At 43.0% G+C, this 18,023-nt stretch overlaps 1 protein-coding gene across 3 annotated transcripts in view; it reads left to right on the forward strand.

Annotated features, from left to right (window-relative positions):
* lamb2 (laminin, beta 2 (laminin S)) overlaps nt 1-18,023 on the forward strand; it is a 170,397-nt gene that overhangs the window by 89,805 nt on the left and 62,569 nt on the right. For all 3 annotated transcript variants that reach the window (XM_061904874.1, XM_061904873.1, XM_061904875.1), the window contains 5 exons: nt 5,276-5,388; nt 7,309-7,388; nt 11,372-11,507; nt 15,773-15,931; nt 16,005-16,132. In XM_061904874.1, the coding sequence (XP_061760858.1) occupies nt 5,276-5,388; nt 7,309-7,388; nt 11,372-11,507; nt 15,773-15,931; nt 16,005-16,132 (616 nt within the window). The remainder of the gene's footprint in view (nt 1-5,275; nt 5,389-7,308; nt 7,389-11,371; nt 11,508-15,772; nt 15,932-16,004; nt 16,133-18,023) is intronic.

The following is an 18,023-nucleotide window of genomic DNA, read 5'->3' on the forward strand; positions in this document are numbered from 1 at the left end:
AGTGCTGCCAATACAAACAACATGGCGGTTACCACAGTAAGATATAGCAACATTAGCTCGGATTCAGACTCGGATTTCAGCGGCTTAAGCGATTCAACAGATTACGCATATATTGAAACAGATGGTTGGAGTATGGAGGCAAATAGCGAAAACGAAATTGAAGAAGAAATTGAAGCTATTGAGCGAATAGCTATTGACGCTATTCGGCCATAGCGTGGGTGTACCTAATGAAGTGGCCCAAAGCATGGCTGCCTTATTAGCATCGCCGGTAAAATGTGCGGACCAAACGATCAGGACTTTCGCATCTTGTGACACTGGAGCAACTTAAATCCGTCGATTGGTAAGTGTTTGTTTCGCATCAAATGTGGGTATCTAGTTTCAAATGTACATACAGCTAGCGTAAATAGCATGTTAGCATCGATTAGCATAGCATGTTAGCATCGATTAGCTGGCAGTCATGCTGCCACCAAATATGTCTGATTAGCACATAAGTCAACAACATCAACAAAACTCACCTTTGTGATTTCGTTGACTTAATGGTTGCAAATGCATCTGCAGGTTATCCATACATCTCTGTGCCATGTCTGTCTTAGCATCGCCGGTCAAATGTGGAGACACTCTGGTACATTCAATGGGGGTCTGGCGGCAGATTTCTTGCCAGTGGTGCAACTTGAATCCCTCCCTGTTAGTGTTGTTACACCCTCCGACAACACACCCACGAGGCATGATGTCTCCAAGGTTCCCAAAAATTGTCGAAAAAACGGAAAATAACAGAGCTGAGACCCGGTGTTTGTAATGTGTTGAAAATGAAAATGGCGGGTGTGTTACCTCGGTGACGTCACGTTCTGACGTCATCGCTAAAAGACAGATAAACAGAAAGGCGTTTAATCTGCCAAAATTCACCCATTTAGAGTTCGGAAATCGGTAAAAAAAATACATGGTCTTTTTTCTGCAACATCAAGGTATATATTGACGCTTGCATAGGTTTGTTGATAATGTTCCCCTTTAAAACAATAAGCAGATAAGAGATCTTCCAGAATTATCCTAGTAAATGTGTCTAATTACATCTGAAACGGTCCCACTGCCGCCGCCTGGAGCCGTCGCCTTTTTTTTTTTTTTTTGTGTTTCACTCTAACTTTTCTCATCCACGAATCTTTCATCCTCGCTCAAATTAATGGGGAAATTTTTTGCTTTCTCGGTCCGAATAGCTCTTGCTGCTGGTGGCCATGATTGTAAACAATGTTCAGATGTGAGGAACTCCACAACCCGTGACGTCACGCGCACATCGTCTGCTACTTCCAGTACAAGCAAGGCTTTTTTATTAGTGACCAAAAGTTGCAAACTTAATCGTCAATTTTCTCTACTAAATCCTTTCAGCGAAAATATGGCAATATCACGAAATGATCAAGTATGACACATAGAATGGACCTGCTATCCCTGTTTAAATAAGAACATCTCATTTCAGTAGGCCTTTAAATCCGATACTTCGATGGTATTTACCTTAAGATCGTGCAAAAGATGTCCGCTGGAAAACAATGGTTCTCTCTATCCATGCATTTTTCTATGAGTTTTGCCAATTTTTGACAATAAATATTACATTTCCAACTAGAGATGTCCGATAATATCGGACTGCCGATATTATCGATATTAAAATGTCGCTGTATAGTGGTTTATGTTGTGGTTTGTGCAGCCCTTTGAGACACTAGTGATTCAGGGCTATATTGATTGAAATCTAGATATCTAGAAGTACAGAGCGCCCTAAACCTTGAAGGCACAGCCCTTGCGTGCCGGCCTAATCACATAATATCCATATTCCATCGGCTTTTCACACACACAAGTGAATGCAAGGAATACTTGGTCAACAGCCATACAGGTCACACTGAGGGTGGCCGTATAAACAACTTTAACACTGTTACAAATATGCACCACACTGTGAACCCACACCAAACAAGAATTACAACCACATTTCGGGAGAACATCCGCACCGTAACACAACATAAACACAACAGAACGAATACCCAGAACCCCTTGCAACACTAACTCTTACAGGAAACCCCCCCCGCTATCCCCTATAAACCCCGCCCACCTCAACCTCCTCATGCTCTCTCAGGGGGAGCATGTCCCCAAATTCCAAGCTGCTGTTTTGAGGCATGTTAAAAAAAAATAATGCACGTTGTATAATATACAATAATAATATACAATATAATATAATATACAATATATACAATAATAAAGGTTGACATTTTTTCTCATAACTTGAGTTAATTTATTTTGGAAAACCTTGTTACATTGTTTAATGCATCCAGCGGGGCATCACAACAAAATTAGGCATAATAATGTGTTAATTCCACGACTGTATGTATCGGTATCGGTTGATATCGGAATGGGTAATTAAGAATTGGAAAATATCAGAATATCGGATATCGGCAAAAAAGCCATTATCGGACAGCTCTAGTGAAAATAAATGAAAATTATATAATGTAGTGCGGCCTGCAGAAAACAAACAAAGTCTGACGCTATTTTTATTTTTTCTTGCCAATCTTATGCTAAAAATCAACCCAATTCCGACACATATTCCCTCGGTGTGCACATAACAAAACATAACAAAACTTCCTCTTCCCCCACCATCCTCGTGAACGGTGTGTTCACAAGGATGGGAACAATGAACATTAATAATAAATGAACAACTAAGTACCAGTAGAGTGGAAAAACAAGTTGACTTTATACGAGAGATGTCCGATAATATCGGACTGACGATAAATGCTTTAAAATGTAATATTGGAAGTTATCCGTTTCAAAAAGTTAAATTTCTGACTTTTTAAAATGCCGCTGTACGAAGTGGTACACGGACGTAGGGAGAAGTACAGAGCAGTTGTGTCTCCCAGTCATACTTGCCAACCCTCACGATTTTCAGAACCCCTCCCGAAAATTTCCCCAGGCAACCATTCTCCGGAATTCCTCCCGATTTCCACCTAGACAACAATATTGGGGGCGTGCCTTAAAGGCACTGCATTTGCGTGCCGGCCCAATCACATAATATCTATGGCTTTTCACACACACAAATGAATGCAAGGCATACTTGCTCAACAACCATACAGGTCACACTGAGGGTGGCCGTATAAACAACTTTAACGCTGTTACAAATATGCGCCACACTGTGAACCCACACCAAACAAGAATGACAAACCATGAATTGATTAACGTGGACAAGTTGAAAAACTTATTGGGGTGTTACCATTTAGTGGTCAATTGTACGGAATATGTACTGAACTGTGCAATCTACTAATAAAAGTAATCAATCAAACGAAACACATTTCGGGAGAACATCCGCACCGTAACACAACATAAACACAACAGAACAAATACCCAGAACCCCTTGCAGCACTAACTCTTACCGGATGCTACAATTTACACCCCCTGTAAACCCCGCCCACTTTAACCTCCTCATGCTCTCTCAGGGAGAGCATGTTCCAAATTCCAAGCTGCTGTTTTGAGACTGGTTACAAAAAATTATGCAAAAAAATTATGGGAGGACTTTTTGGACTGCCCGTTGCCGTGGGATGCCATATTCAAACTAATCTACAAAACTACTATCCATGTGCAAAACCGTTATTTTCAAATTAAAATTCTGTATAACTTCTTACCCACGGGGAAAATGTTAAAACTATGGAATATGACTGAGTCAGATGATTGCCGCTTTTGCTGTCAGGAATCTGAATCCACCCTGCATTTGTTTCGGTATTGTATTATTGTGTCTTCTTTTTGGATTGGTTTGTTTATGAAGCTTGATGTAGTTTCTGTTATTTTAGGAGAGTTTATTGACAAGCATGACTTGGTCAATTTAATTATAGTACTTGGTAAAAGGTTTATTTTTAAGGCCACTTAGTATTACTTTCTTTAAAACATTTATTCAGTATTTTTTAACTTTAGAAAGATACATGATTGACAACGATAATGATGCCAAAAAACATGAAAAAAGATGGGAAATCCTTAAAGGCTTATTGTGAAAATGTAATAATGTTTATAGATATGCAACAACAGCAACATATATGCTATCTGTTGTTGTGTTCCCTGTTTTTGAGTGTACAAAATGAAGGTGTGTGTTGAAGCTGACTTGGACATAATATGGACGATACACAAATGCTGTTTATGAAAATGTAATTTTGTTTATAATTTATATGCAATCTGTTGTTTCCCTCATTTTTGTTGTACATGGATGAGGGTGTGTGTTGCTGAGACATTGTCTGGACTGGACCTGGTTTTAAAAACCTTTTAGACAAGTCTAATTCCATTAACAACCTGGTCTGATGAAGATAAGGTTATTTTTATTTTTATTTTTTATTTTTTAATAAAATAAAATGACTTTTTTTTTGGGATAAAAAAGAAAGTAAAATCATATAAAACAATTGCATAAAAAATAGTAATTAATGATAGTGTTGGTGGACCGGCGACACACACAATCATGTGTGTTTCAGGGACTGTGTCCTTTGCAGACTGTGTTATATATGTTGTGGGAACCAGCATTTTGGTAGCAGAAAGAAACAACCCTTTTTTGTGTGGATGGGGGAGGGAGGGGTTTTGTTTTGGGGGGGGTTGATGCACTGATGGAAAGTGTATCTTGTGTGTTTTTGTGTTGATTTATCCATCCATCCATCCATTTTCTACCGCTTATTCCCTTTCGGGGTCGCGGGGGGGCGCTGGCGCCTATCTCAGCTACAATCGGGCGGAAGGCGGGGTACACCCTGGACAAGTCGCCACCTCATCGCAGGGCCAACACAGATAGACAGACAACATTCACACACTAGGGACCATTTAGTGTTGCCAATCAACCTATCCCCAGGTGCATGTCTTTGGAAGTGGGAGGGGCCTATCCCCAGGTGCATGTCTTTGGAGGTGGGAGGAAGCCGGAGTACCCGGAGGGAACCCACGCAGTCACGGGGAGAACATGCAAACTCCACACAGAAAGATCCCGAGCCTGGATTTGAACCCAGGACTGCAGGAACTTCGTATTGTGAGGCAGACGCACTAACCCCTCTACCACCGTGTTGATTTAATAAAAAAAAATAAAAATAAAATAAAATAAAAATGATGCACTTTGTGACTTCAATAATAAACATGGCAGTGCCATGTTGGCATTTTTTTTTTGCATGAGTTGAGTTTATTTATTTTGGAAAACCTTGTTACAATGTTTAATGCATCCAGCGCGGCATCACAACAAAATTAAGCATAATAATTAAATCTGTCAATCCCCCCCCCCCCCACCCCCTCACTCCAGCTTGCCGCTGCGACCACCGCGGCACGGTGGCGGGCAGCACCCAGTGCGACCCCGTCAGTGGCGACTGCTTCTGCAAGCGTCTGGTCACCGGACGCAGCTGTGACCAATGTCTGGTAAGAAACCTCATTTCATTCCTCTGGTCCCCCCCCCCCCCAACCCCCACTACACCAGGAATAGTGCAGGCAGGAATGTGAGCTCCTGCTTGGGTCTTGGATCTAAGTTTAGTGCAGGGATTTTTTTTAAGCTCGGTGTGCATTACCGCCGGTCTAAAAAAGAAAAAGGATCCCATTATCACAAGCCTTGTTTCCATATGAGTTGGGAAATTGTGTTAGATGTAAATATAAACAGAATACAATGATTTGCAAATCCTTTTCAAGCCATATTCAGTTGAATATGCTACAAAGACAACATATTTGATGTTCAAACTGATAAACATTTTTTTTTTTTTTTAGAATTTGATGCCAGCAACACGTGACAAAGACGTTGGGAAAGGTGGTGATAAATACTGATAAAGTTGAGGAATGCTCATCAAGCACTTATTTGGAACATCCCACAGGTGTGCAGGCTAATTGGGAACAGGTGGGTGCCATGATTGGCTATAAAAACAGCTTCCCAAAAAAATGCTCAGTCTTTCACAAGAAAGGATGGGGCGAGGTACACCCCTTTGTCCACAACTGTGTGAGCAAATAGTCAAACAGTTTAAGAACAACCTTTCTCAAAGTGCAATTGCAAGAAATTTAGGGATTTCAACATCTACGCTCCATAATATCATCAAAAGGTTCAGAGAATCTGGAGAAATCACTCCACGTAAGCGGCATGGCCGGAAACCAAAATTGAATGACCGTGACCTTCCATCCCTCAGACAGCACTGTATCAAAAACCGACATCAATCTCTAAAGGATATCACCACATGGGCTCAGGAACACTTCCAAAAACCACTGTCACTAAATACAGTTCGTCGCTACATCTGTAAGTGCAAGTTAAAGCTCTACTATGCAAAATGTTAGCCATTTATCAACAACATCCAGAAACGCCGCCGGCTTCTCTGGGCCCGAGATCATCTAAGATGGACTGATGCAGAGTGGAAAAGTGTTCTGTGGTCTGACGAGTCCACATTTCAAATTGTTTTTGGAAATATTCGACATTGTGTAAGCAAACCATCCAGACTGTTATCGACGCAAAGTTGAAAAGCCAGCATGTGTGATGGTATGGGGGTGCATTAGTGCCCAAGGCATGGGTAACTTACACATCTGTGAAGGCACCTTTAATGCTGAAAGGTACATACAGGTTTTGGAACAACATATGCTGCCATTTATGTGCCGTCTTTTTCATGGACGCCCCTGCTTATTTCAGCAGGACAATGCCAAGCCACATTCAGCACGTGTTACAACAGCGTGGCTTTGTAATAAAAGAGTGCGGGTACTTTCCTGGCCCGCCTGCAGTCCAGACCTGTCTCCCATGGAAAATGTGTGGCGCATTATGAAGCGTAAAATACGACAGCGGAGACCCCGGACTGTTGAAGGACTGAAGCTCTACATAAAACAAGAATGGGAAAGAATTCCACTTTCAAAGCTTCAACAATTAGTTTCCTCAGTTCCCAAACGTTTATTGAGTGTTGTTAAAAGAAAAGGTGATGTAACACAGTGGTGAACATGCCCTTTCCCAACTACTTTGGCACGTGTTGCAGCCATGAAATTCGAAGTTAATTTTTATTTGAACATCAAATATCTTGTTTTTGTAGCATATTCAACTGAATATGGGTTGAAAAGGATTTACAAATCATTGTATTCTGTTTATATTTACATCTAACACAATTTCCCAACTCATATGGAAACAGGGTTTGTATACCCACATGAGTTAAAGTGTTGCTTCTCCATGATCAAAGTGTCAAATAACAGGAAGCAGACGGTGATGATACACCACCACGCTGTCAATGTTACTTTTTCAGATTACAGGACGGTGTGACTCATGCTCTTCTTGTATAGAGTGACGCGGCTCCATGTTGTCATTATCTGTTTCACTATCTGTCCCAGCCAGAGCACTGGGGGCTGAGCCTGGACGTGAACGGCTGCAGAGGCTGCGAGTGCGACATCGGAGCAGCTCTGGACAACCGGTGAGTGACGCTTACAGTGGCCGTGGGAAAATAAACGGAGCTTGATTGGACGGCAGTTTAGTCTCCGACGGCCCCTTTGAAGTCCAATCCAATCCCCACATTTAAACAACATAAATGTTTCCAAAGTGCTGCACGACAATATTAAAAACAATCTTCAAATTGTATCCTTAGCTCCACCAATGACTGAATCAAAAAAATAAAACCAATATAAAAAAGATATAAAAAGTCTGGGCTTCCCTGCTTAGGTTGCTGCCCCCGCCACCCGACCTCAGCTAAGTGGAAGAAGATGGATGGATTAAAAATGATTTTAAAGGGTAAAACCGATTAAAACAATAAAACACAGGACCACAGAACTCACCAAGTGTTAAAAGCCAAAGAATAAAAGTGGGTCTTAAGACGAGACTTAAAAAACTTCACTGCGGGAGCAGTTCTAACACGGAGGGGCAAAGTGTTCCAGAGCTTAGGGCCCTGGTTTTAAGTCTGGTCTTGGGCGCCCACGAGCTGGAGCTGGCTCTTGGATCTAAGAGCCCGCTCAGAAGTCTCAATTTGGATGAGGTCCGAGCCGTTTGAAGGCCGGGTGTCCCGATCCGATCTTCCATCCATCCATTTCTACCGCTTGTCCCTTTTGGAGTCGCGGTAGACTATCTCAGCTGCATTCGGGCGGTAGGCGGGCCACGCCCCGGACAAGTCGCCACCTCTTCGCAGCCGATCCGGTCTTGATATCTGATATCATTCGTTTTTGAAATGTATTTTACATTCATTTATTTATTTCAGGCAATGACATAAAACAATGATAATTGAAAAAAAAAAAAAAGTACAAAGTTGACAAGAGTGCAAAACGTCATGCATAGCAGTGGTCCCCATCCTTTTTGTAGCTGCGGACCACCGGTCAACGCTTGATAATTTTTCCAGCGGCCTGGCGGGACAAACCTCCCTTTTTGTCATGAAAAGGGGAGTTTTTTGGGGGTTGGTGCACTAATTAGGGTCCTTGGTCCATGGCCCTAACTCCTGTGGAGTCCTTTGCCATGGGCCAAGGACCCTATTGAAACTGGTGTGTTTTATTAGGGTCCTTGGTCCATGGCAAACGACTCCTGTGGACTCCTTTGCCATGGGCCAAGGACCCTATTGAAACTGCTGTGTTTTATTATTATTCCGCACCTCCGCACTGTAATTTGACCCCCTTAACATGCTTCAAAACTCACCAAATTTGACACACACGTCGGTATAGCAAACCTTCCCAACATATTAAGCAACCAATCCCCCAAAATGAAAATTGCGCTCTAGCGCCCCCTAGGAAAAAAATTACAGACAAAACTGCAATGTAACTTCTGTTAGGAATGTCATAGCGACATGAAACAAAAACTCCTATGTAGGTCTGACTTAGACCCAATTTTCATACACTCACTTCTTTCAGCAAAAATCTACAGGAAGTTGGCAAAAAACCCTTCAAAATAGAATTTTTGCAAAAAATGCAATTTTTGCCTCTTTGCGCTGTAATTTGACCCCTTTAAAATGCTTCAAAAGTCACCAAACTTGGCGCACACATAAGGACTGGCGAATATTGCCATCTAATGAAAAAACCAAACCCCAAAACTCAAAATTGCGCTCTAGCGCTATTTTTGAATTAAACACTGAAAAAACTGCTCCTAGGAAGAAAACAGACAAAATTGCTTGTAACTTCCGGTAAGAATGTCGGAGAGACATGAAACAAAAACCTCTATGTAGGTCTCGCTTAGACCTACATTTCATAGATTGACAACCCCCAACAAAAATCAACAGGAAGTTTGCAATCCCCCCTTCAAAACAAAAGTTTTGTAAAAACCGGTCACCTTTCTTCAAACATTATCTCCTCTGAGTGCGTTTGTTGTTTTGGCTTCAAACTCGCACAGGAGAGAGATTGAACCCTTCTGATTAAAAGTATAGAACAGAGTTTTGATAAGTTCTCAAGTTTTGATTTTACGCGCCTTCAAAGAACCCCTGTGCAAAGTCTCCTAAAAAATGTCATTTTTGCCTCTTTGAGCTGTTATTTGACCCCCTTAAACTGCTTCTAAACTCACCAAACTTGACACACACATCAGGTCTGGCAAAAATTGCGAACAGATGAAAAAACCTAACCTCAAAACTCAAAATTGCGCTCTACCGCCCCCCTAGGAATACAACACGGACAAACTGCTCCTAGGAAGAAAACACAGACAAAACTGCTTGTAACTTCCGGTAGGAATGTCAGAGAGACATGAAACAAAAACCTCTATGTAGGTCTCGCTTAGACCTACATTTCATAGATTGACAACCCCCAACAAAAATCAACAAGAAGTTTGCAATCCCCCCTTCAAAACAAAAGTTTCGTAAAAACCGGTCACCTTTCTTCAAACATTATCTCCTCTGAGTGCTTTAGTTGTTTTGGCTTCGCACTCGCACAGGAGAGAGATTGAACCCTTCTGATTAAAAGTATAGAACAGAGTTTTGATAAGTTCTCAGGTTTTGATTTTACGCGCCTTCAAAGAACCCCTGTGCAAAGTCTCCTAAAAAATTTAATTTTTGCCTCTTTGAGCTGTTATTTGACCTCCTTAAAATGTTTCTATACTCACCAAACTTGACACACACATATCTTGCAAAAATTGCGATCCGATGAAAAAAGCTAACCTCAAAACTCAAAATTGCGCTCTACCGCCCCGCTAGGAATACAACACGGACAAACTGCTCCTAGGAAGAAAACACAGACAAAACTGCTTGTAACTTCCGGTAGGAATGTCAGAGAGACATGAAACAAAAAACACTATGTAGGTCTCACTTAGACCTACATTTTAATAATTAACATACTTTAGCAGAAATCAACAGGAAGTTTGATATTTTCACTTCAATACAACAACTGCATTACTTTCACAATGCATTAGATTCTCAAAATAGTGGCTCCAAGGCGTCTTCTAACACTTATCCGGCCGTGGGTCTCGGGGGCAGCAGCCAAAGGCAGACCCGACCAATGCTGCTTGCAGCTTTAATTGTAAGTGTATCTCGTGTTTTTTATGTTGATTTAATAAAAAAAATAAAAATAAAATAAAATTATTTTGCGGCCCGGTACCAATCGAGCCGCGGCCCGGTGGTTGGGGACCACTGATGTATAGTATGTAATGCACGATTGTCCAGTTTTGCCTGAAAGTAAGTGGGAAGAACATCATTTATTTAATCCCACCCCCAGTTCTCTATTCAGTGATTAATCCGCTGATATCGATCCGATATCAACGGGGATATGTTGATTGGCAACACTAAGTGTGTGAATGTGAGTGTGAATGTTGTCTGTCTATCCGTGTTGGCCCTGCAATGAGGTAGAAACTTGTCCAGGGTGTAAACCGCCTTCCGCCCAATTGTAGCTGAGATAGGCGCCAGCACCCCTCACGACCCCAAAAGGGAATAAGTGGTAGGAAAATGGATGGATGGAATGCCGAGCCACAAAAGCATGGCTTCGTATTAAAAGAGTGCGGGTACTTTCCTGGCCCGCCTGCAGTCCAGACCTGTCTCCCATGGAAAATGTGTGGCGCATTATGAAGCGTAAAATAGGACAGCGGAGACTGTTGAACGACTGAAGCTCTACATAAAACAAGAATGAGAAAGAAGAAAGAAGAAGCTTCAACAATTAGTTTCCTCAGTTCCCAAACGTTTATTGAGTGTTGTTAAAATAAAGTGGTGAACATGCCCTTTCCCAACTACTTTGGCACGTGTTGCAGCCATGAAATTCCAAGTTAATTATTATTTGCAAAAAAAAAATTTAAATTTTTGAATTTGAACATCAAATATGTTGTCTTTGTAGCATATTCAACTGAATATGGCTTGAAAAGGATCTACAAATCATTGTATTCTGTTTATATTTACATCTAACACAATTTCCCAACTCATATGGAAACGGGGTTTGTATGTAAACATCTTTAGTAATTAGTAACATGTTATGAATTGTTCAGAGGTGTCACCTAACACTGTGTCGGCCACAGATGCTCCATGGACAGCGGGCAGTGTCGCTGCCGAAGTCACATGACAGGACGCCAGTGCACACAGGTGGAGTCTGGCTATTTCTTCATGTCTCTGGACCACTTTCTGTACGAAGCCGAGTCGGCCAAAATGGGTCAGGTGAGTTTCGTGCGACAAACACGCCACTAAATATACACCACGTTGCCAAAAGTATTTGGCCACCTGCCTTGACTCACATATGGACTTGAAGTGCCATCCCATTCCTAACCTGTAGGGTTCAATATGATTTCGGTCCACATTTTGCAGCTATTACAGCTTCAACTCTTCTGGGAAGGCTGTCCACAAGGTTGCCAAGTGTGTTTATAGGAATTTTGGCTCTCAGTCTCTGTTCTAATTCATCCCGAAAGTGTTCTATCAGGTTTCAGGTCAGGACTCTGTGCAGGCCAGTCAAGTTCATCCACATCAGTCTTTATGGACTCTGTTTTGTGCTCAGTCATGGGTTTTGATGCCTTCAGTGTTCAAACATTGATGACATCTATTAAACAAGACAAGAAGCAAGGAATCAAACAGTGACAGAATTCAAATTTGGCTCAATTGAGGAGAAACGTCTGGGCTGTAACCTTGCACAGTCTCCAGCAAGCTCTCACGAAAGATTGTACGCCTCTTCCTTTTATTTGGACTTTCACTGATTACATGGCAATGGCTGTTTCTAAGGGGCGGGGGTCGTAAACAGCCATCATTTTTGTCACAAAACAGTTAAAAGAAAAGGTTGTAAACAGCCGTTGCCTTCGGTCACAGAACAGTTCAAAATAAATGTATAGCGCTTTTCTACCTTTTTAAAGCACTCAAAGCGCTTTGACACTATTTCCACATTCACCCATTCACACACACATTCACACACTGATGGAGGGAGCTGCCATGCAAGGCGCTAACCTTGACCCGTCAGGAGCAAGGGTGAAGTGTCTTGCTCAAGGACACAACGGACGTGACTAGGGTGGTAGAAGGTGGGGATTGAACCTAGAACCCTCAGGTTGCTGGCACAGCCACTCTACCACCTGTGCCACACCGTCCCCATGTTCCCACAAAAGTTGGGAGCATGGAATTGTCCCAAAATGTTTTGGTATCCTGGAGCATTCATAGTTCCTTTCACTAAAACTAAGGGGCCAAGTCCAACTCCTGTAAAACCACTCCACACCATAATTCCTCCTCCAGCAATTTTCACACTCGACACAATGCAGTCCGAAATGTACCTTTCTCCTGGCAACCTCAAAACTCAGACTCGTCCAGAGGTGACATGCTTTACACCACTGCATTCGGCGCTTTGCATTGGACTTGGCGATTTATGGCTTAGAGGTAGCTGCCCGGCCATGGAACCCCGTTCCACGAAGATCTCTGCGTACTGTACGTGGGCTAATTGGAAGGTCACATGTAGTTTGGAGCTCTGTAGCAACTAAATGTCAGCGACCTCTCTCTCTCTGTCAGTTTACATGGCCTACCACTTGGTGGCTGAGTTGCTGTTGTTCCCAAACTCTTCCATTTTCTTATAATAAAGCCGACAGTTGACTTTGGAATATTTAGGAGCGAGTAAATTTCCCGACTGGATTTGTTGCACTTGTGGATATGTTTTCAAAATTATTCAGGAGAAGGGGTAGAGCATCTAAATATGGGCGTGCTGCAATGCAAGCAACCTTCAAGGTCCATAAAGACATGGATGACAGATTCTGGTGTGGATGAACTTGACTGGCCTGCACAGAGTCCTGACCTGAACACGATAGACTTCGGACTTTATAGTTCCAACACATTTCTCTTAACGCCACTACTAGACGAACCGGCCTATGTAGCCCCACATATGATATACCGTCGGAAAGGTCTTGTTGGCGCTGATTAGCCCATTTTAAATCGGGAACATTTCAAGTTACCATGGCAACGCTATTCACGAACAAACCAAAACACCTTTTGTTTAATGCGAGACAAACAAACCAGCGGACCCCCACATATGTTATACCGTCAGAAAGATCTCGTTTGTGCCGATGGGCGCATTTTAAATTGGGAACATTTCATGTTACCATGGCAACGCTATTCACGAGCAAACCAAAACATCTTTTGTTTAATGCGAGACGAACCAGCCAGTGGACCCCCACATATGTTATACCGCCGGAAAGGTCTTGTTTGCGCCGATGGGCGCATTTTAAATTGGGAACATTTCAAGTTACCATGGCAACGCTATTAGCAAACAAACTAAAACGCCTTTTGTTTAATACGAGATGAACCGGCCAGCGGACCCCCACATATGTTATGCCTTCAGGAAGGTCTTGTTTGCGCCGATAGGCGTATTTTAAATTGGGAACATTTCAAGTTACCATGGCAACGCTATGCACAAACAAACCAAAACACCTTTTGTTTAATGCGAGACGAACAAACCAGCGGACCCCCACATATGTTATACCATCAGAAAGGTCTCATATGCGCCGATGGGCGCATATTAAATTGGGAACATTTCATGTTACCATGGCAACGCTATTCACGAAAAAACTAAAACGCCTTTTGTTTAATACGAGATGAACCGGCCAGCGGACCCCCACATATGTTATACCGTCAGAAAGGTCTTGCTTGCGCCGATGGACGCATTTTAAATTGGGAATATTCCAAGTTACCATGGCAACGCTATTCACAAACAAACCAAAACACCTTTTGTTTAATGCGAGACGAACAAACCAGCGGACCCCCACATATGTTATACCGTCGGAAAGGTCTCATATGTGCCGATGGGCGCATATTAAATTGGGAACATTTCATGTTACCATGGCAACGCTATTCACGAACTAACTAAAACACCTTTTGTTTAATACGAGATGAACCGGCCAACGGACCCCCACATATGTTATACCGTCGGAAAGGTCTTGTTTGTGCCGATGGGCACATTTTAAATTGGGAAGAATTCAAGTTACCATGGCAACGCTATTCGCCAACAAACTAAAACACCTTTTGTTTAATACAAGACGAACCGACCAGTGGACCCCCACATATGTTATACCGTCGGCAGGGTCTCGTTTGTGCTGATGGGTGCATTTTAAATTGGGAATATTTCAAGTTACCATGGCAACGCTATTCGCGAACACACTAAAACACATTTTGTTTAATACGAGACAAACCGGCCAACGGACCCCCACATATGTTATACCGCCGGAAAGGTCTCATTCGCGACGATGGCCGCATTTTAAATCGGGAACATTTCAAGTTACCATGGCAACGCTATTAGCAAAAAAACTAAAACACCTTTTGTTTTATAAGAGACAAACCTGGCCAACGGACCCCCACATATGTTATACCGTCGGAAAGGTCTCGTTTGTGCCGATAGGTGTACTTTAAATTGGGAACATTTCAAGTTACCATGGCAACGCTATTCGCGAACAAACTAAAACACATTTTGTTTAATACGAGACTGTTGCGATCCGTGACTCGGATCTTCACATATTATTGTTTATTTTTCCATCTTTGTTCTCATTCTCCGTTTGATCCGTTTATTTCCCGTTTAGTCCATCACCATGGTTACTTATTAGTTTCAGCTGTTACTCCCGGTTCCTGCACACCTGTTCTCTGCTAATCACCTTCCCTTTATAAGCCAGCCTCTTCTGTTTATTCTTTCTGGGACTCTAGTTTGTTTTCACGCAACGTAACGTCAGGTATGCTTTTCTCGCTAGCTCATTAGCTCAGCCACCTAGTCATCTTTAGCTCACATGCTAATCATCTTTGTTTTTACTTTTTATGCCTTCGTGCCAAGTCTTAGTTCTTTATATTTCCTAGCTTTCACGCTGGCGTCTTTTGTTTCCCTTTTTATTAGCTCCAGTGTTTTTGTTCAGAGCTCACCTTCTGTTAATAAATTTGTTAGATCCTACTTTTGTTGTGTTCTTCGTTTGACGCATCAACGAGGGAATCGAACCCGGTACCACGATGCCGAACCGGCGTTACAGAGACGAACCGGCCAACAGACCCCCACATATGTTATACCGTTGGAAAGGTCTCGTTTCCGCCGATGGGCGCATTTTAAATTGGGACCATTTCAAGTTGCCATGGCAATGCTATTCACGAACAAACCGAAACACCTTTTGTTTAATACGAGACGAACCGACCAGCGGACCCCCACATATGTTATACCGTCAGAAAGGTCTCGCATTTTAAATCGGGAACATTTCAAGTTACCATGGCAACTTGGGCCATATGACAATTCCACGCTGGAAATCACTGAGAGCGACCCGTTCTTTCAAACATGTTTGGAGAAACAGTTCCCATGCCTAAGTGCTTGATTTGATACACCGGGCCCAGTGATTAGGACACCTGATTCTGATTATTTGGATGGGTGGCCAAATACTTTTGGAATGTAGTGTATGTCACGGATGATATTTAAAACTGAACTTACGCATCAGGGGTGCACAGTGGAGACCAGGGAGCACCAGGCGGGCCGCCCGGCAACATGGACAGGAAGCGGGTTCGCTCGGGTACCAGAAGGAGGAACTTTGGAGTTCCTCATCAGCAACGTGGCTTACTCCATGGAATACGACCTACTCATCCGCTACGAATCGCAGGTGTGCACAGGTGACTTCCTGTACCAACACGACGCCCGTGCCTTCTCCTCACGTCCCGGCTTTATTATTCCAGATGCCCAGAGACTGGGAAGAGGTGAGGATAACAATAGTAAGACCAGGGCCCATCCCCACCAGCAGCCCTTGTGGAAACACCATCCCCAATGACGACAAGATGGTCGTCTCCCTGCCGGCTGGAGCAAGGTTTGTGTCACATGTACACCATCCATCCATTATTTACCTTTCTACTCACCGCACACTTTCTACTGAAGCTAATGTCAGTCCAAAACTCAGAACCAGCAGGAACAGTGTGGTTTTTGTCCTGGTGGTGGAACTGTGGACCAGCTCTATACTCTCGGCAGGGTTCTTGAGGGTGCATGGGAGTTTGCCCAACCAGTCTACATGTGCTTTGTGGACTTGGAGAAGGCATTGGACCGTGTCCCTCGGGAAGTCCTGTGGGGAGTGCTCAGAGAGTATGGGGTATCGGACTGTCTTATTGTGGCGGTCCACTCCCTGTATGATCAGTGTCAGAACTTGGTCCGCATTGCCGGCAGTAAGTCGGACACATTTCCAGTGAGGGTTGGACTCCGCCAAGGCTGTCCTTTGTCACCCATTCTGTTCATAACTTTTATGGACAGAATTTCTAGGCGCAGTCAAGGCGTTGAGGGGTTCCGGTTTGGTGACCGCAGGATTAGGTCTCTGCTTTTTGAACATGATGTGGTCCTGATGGCTTCAACTGGCCAGGATCTTCAGCTCTCACTGGATCGGTTCGCAGCCGAGTGTGAAGCGACCGGAATGAGAATCAGCACCTCCAAGTCCGAGTCCATGGTCCTCGCCCGGAAAAGGGTGGAATGCCATCTCCGGGTTGGGGAGGAGACCCTGCCCCAAGTGGAGGAGTTCAAGTACCTAGGAGTCTTGTTCACGAGTGAGGGAAGAGTGGATCGTGAGATCGACAGGCGGATCGGTGCGGCGTCTTCAGTAATGCGGACGTTGTATCGATCCGTTGTGGTAAAGAAGGAGCTGAGCCTGAAGGCAAAGCTCTCAATTTACCGGTCGATCTACGTTCTCATCCTCACCTATGGTCATGAGCTTTGGGTCATGACCGAAAGGATAAGATCACGGGTACAAGCGGCCCAAATGAGTTTCCTGTTTCCTCCCTTAGAGATAGGGTGAGAAGCTCTGCCATCCGGGAGGAACTCAAAGTAAAGCCGCTGCTCCTCCACATGGAGAGGAGCCAGATGAGGTGGTTCGGGCATCTGGTCAGGATGCCACCCGAACGCCTCCCTAGGGAGGTGTTTAGGGCACATCCGACCGAAAGGAGGCCACGGGGAAGACCCAGGACACATTGGGAAGACTATGTCTCTCGGGTGGCTTGGGAATGCCTTGGGATCCCCCCAGGCAGAGCTGTACCAAGTGGCTGGGGAGAGGGAAGTCTGGGCTTCCCTGCTTAGGCTGTTGCCCCCGCGACCCGACCTCGGATAAGCGGAAAAAGATGGAAATGGATGGATACTACAGTAGTTAACCTATTTTAACTTTTGTACTCAACTTTTTTTTACACTTACACCATAATAAGTAACATATTTACACATGTAATAACTTGTTTAACTTGTTTAAACACATGTACTATAGTAGTGATCCTATTTTTACACATGTACTATAGTAGTGATCATATTTTTACACATGTACTATAGTAGTGATCATGTTTTTACACATGTACTATAGTAGTGATCATGTTTTTACACATGTACTATAGTAGTGATCATATTTTTACACATGTACTATAGTAGTGATCATGTTTTTACACATGTACTATAGTAGTGATCATGTTTTTACACATGTACTATAGTAGTGATCATGTTTTTACACATGTACTATAGTAGTGATCATGTTTTTACACATGTACTATAGTAGTGATCATGTTTTTACACATGTACTATAGTAGTGATCATATTTTTACACATGTACTATAGTAGTGATCATGTTTTTACACATGTACTATAGTAGTGATCCTATTTTTACACATGTACTATAGTAGTGATCATATTTTTACACATGTACTATAGTAGTGATCATGTTTTTACACATGTACTATAGT

Source organism: Nerophis ophidion, linkage group LG06, assembly GCF_033978795.1.
Source record: "Nerophis ophidion isolate RoL-2023_Sa linkage group LG06, RoL_Noph_v1.0, whole genome shotgun sequence".
Lineage (NCBI taxonomy): Eukaryota > Metazoa > Chordata > Actinopteri > Syngnathiformes > Syngnathidae > Nerophis > Nerophis ophidion.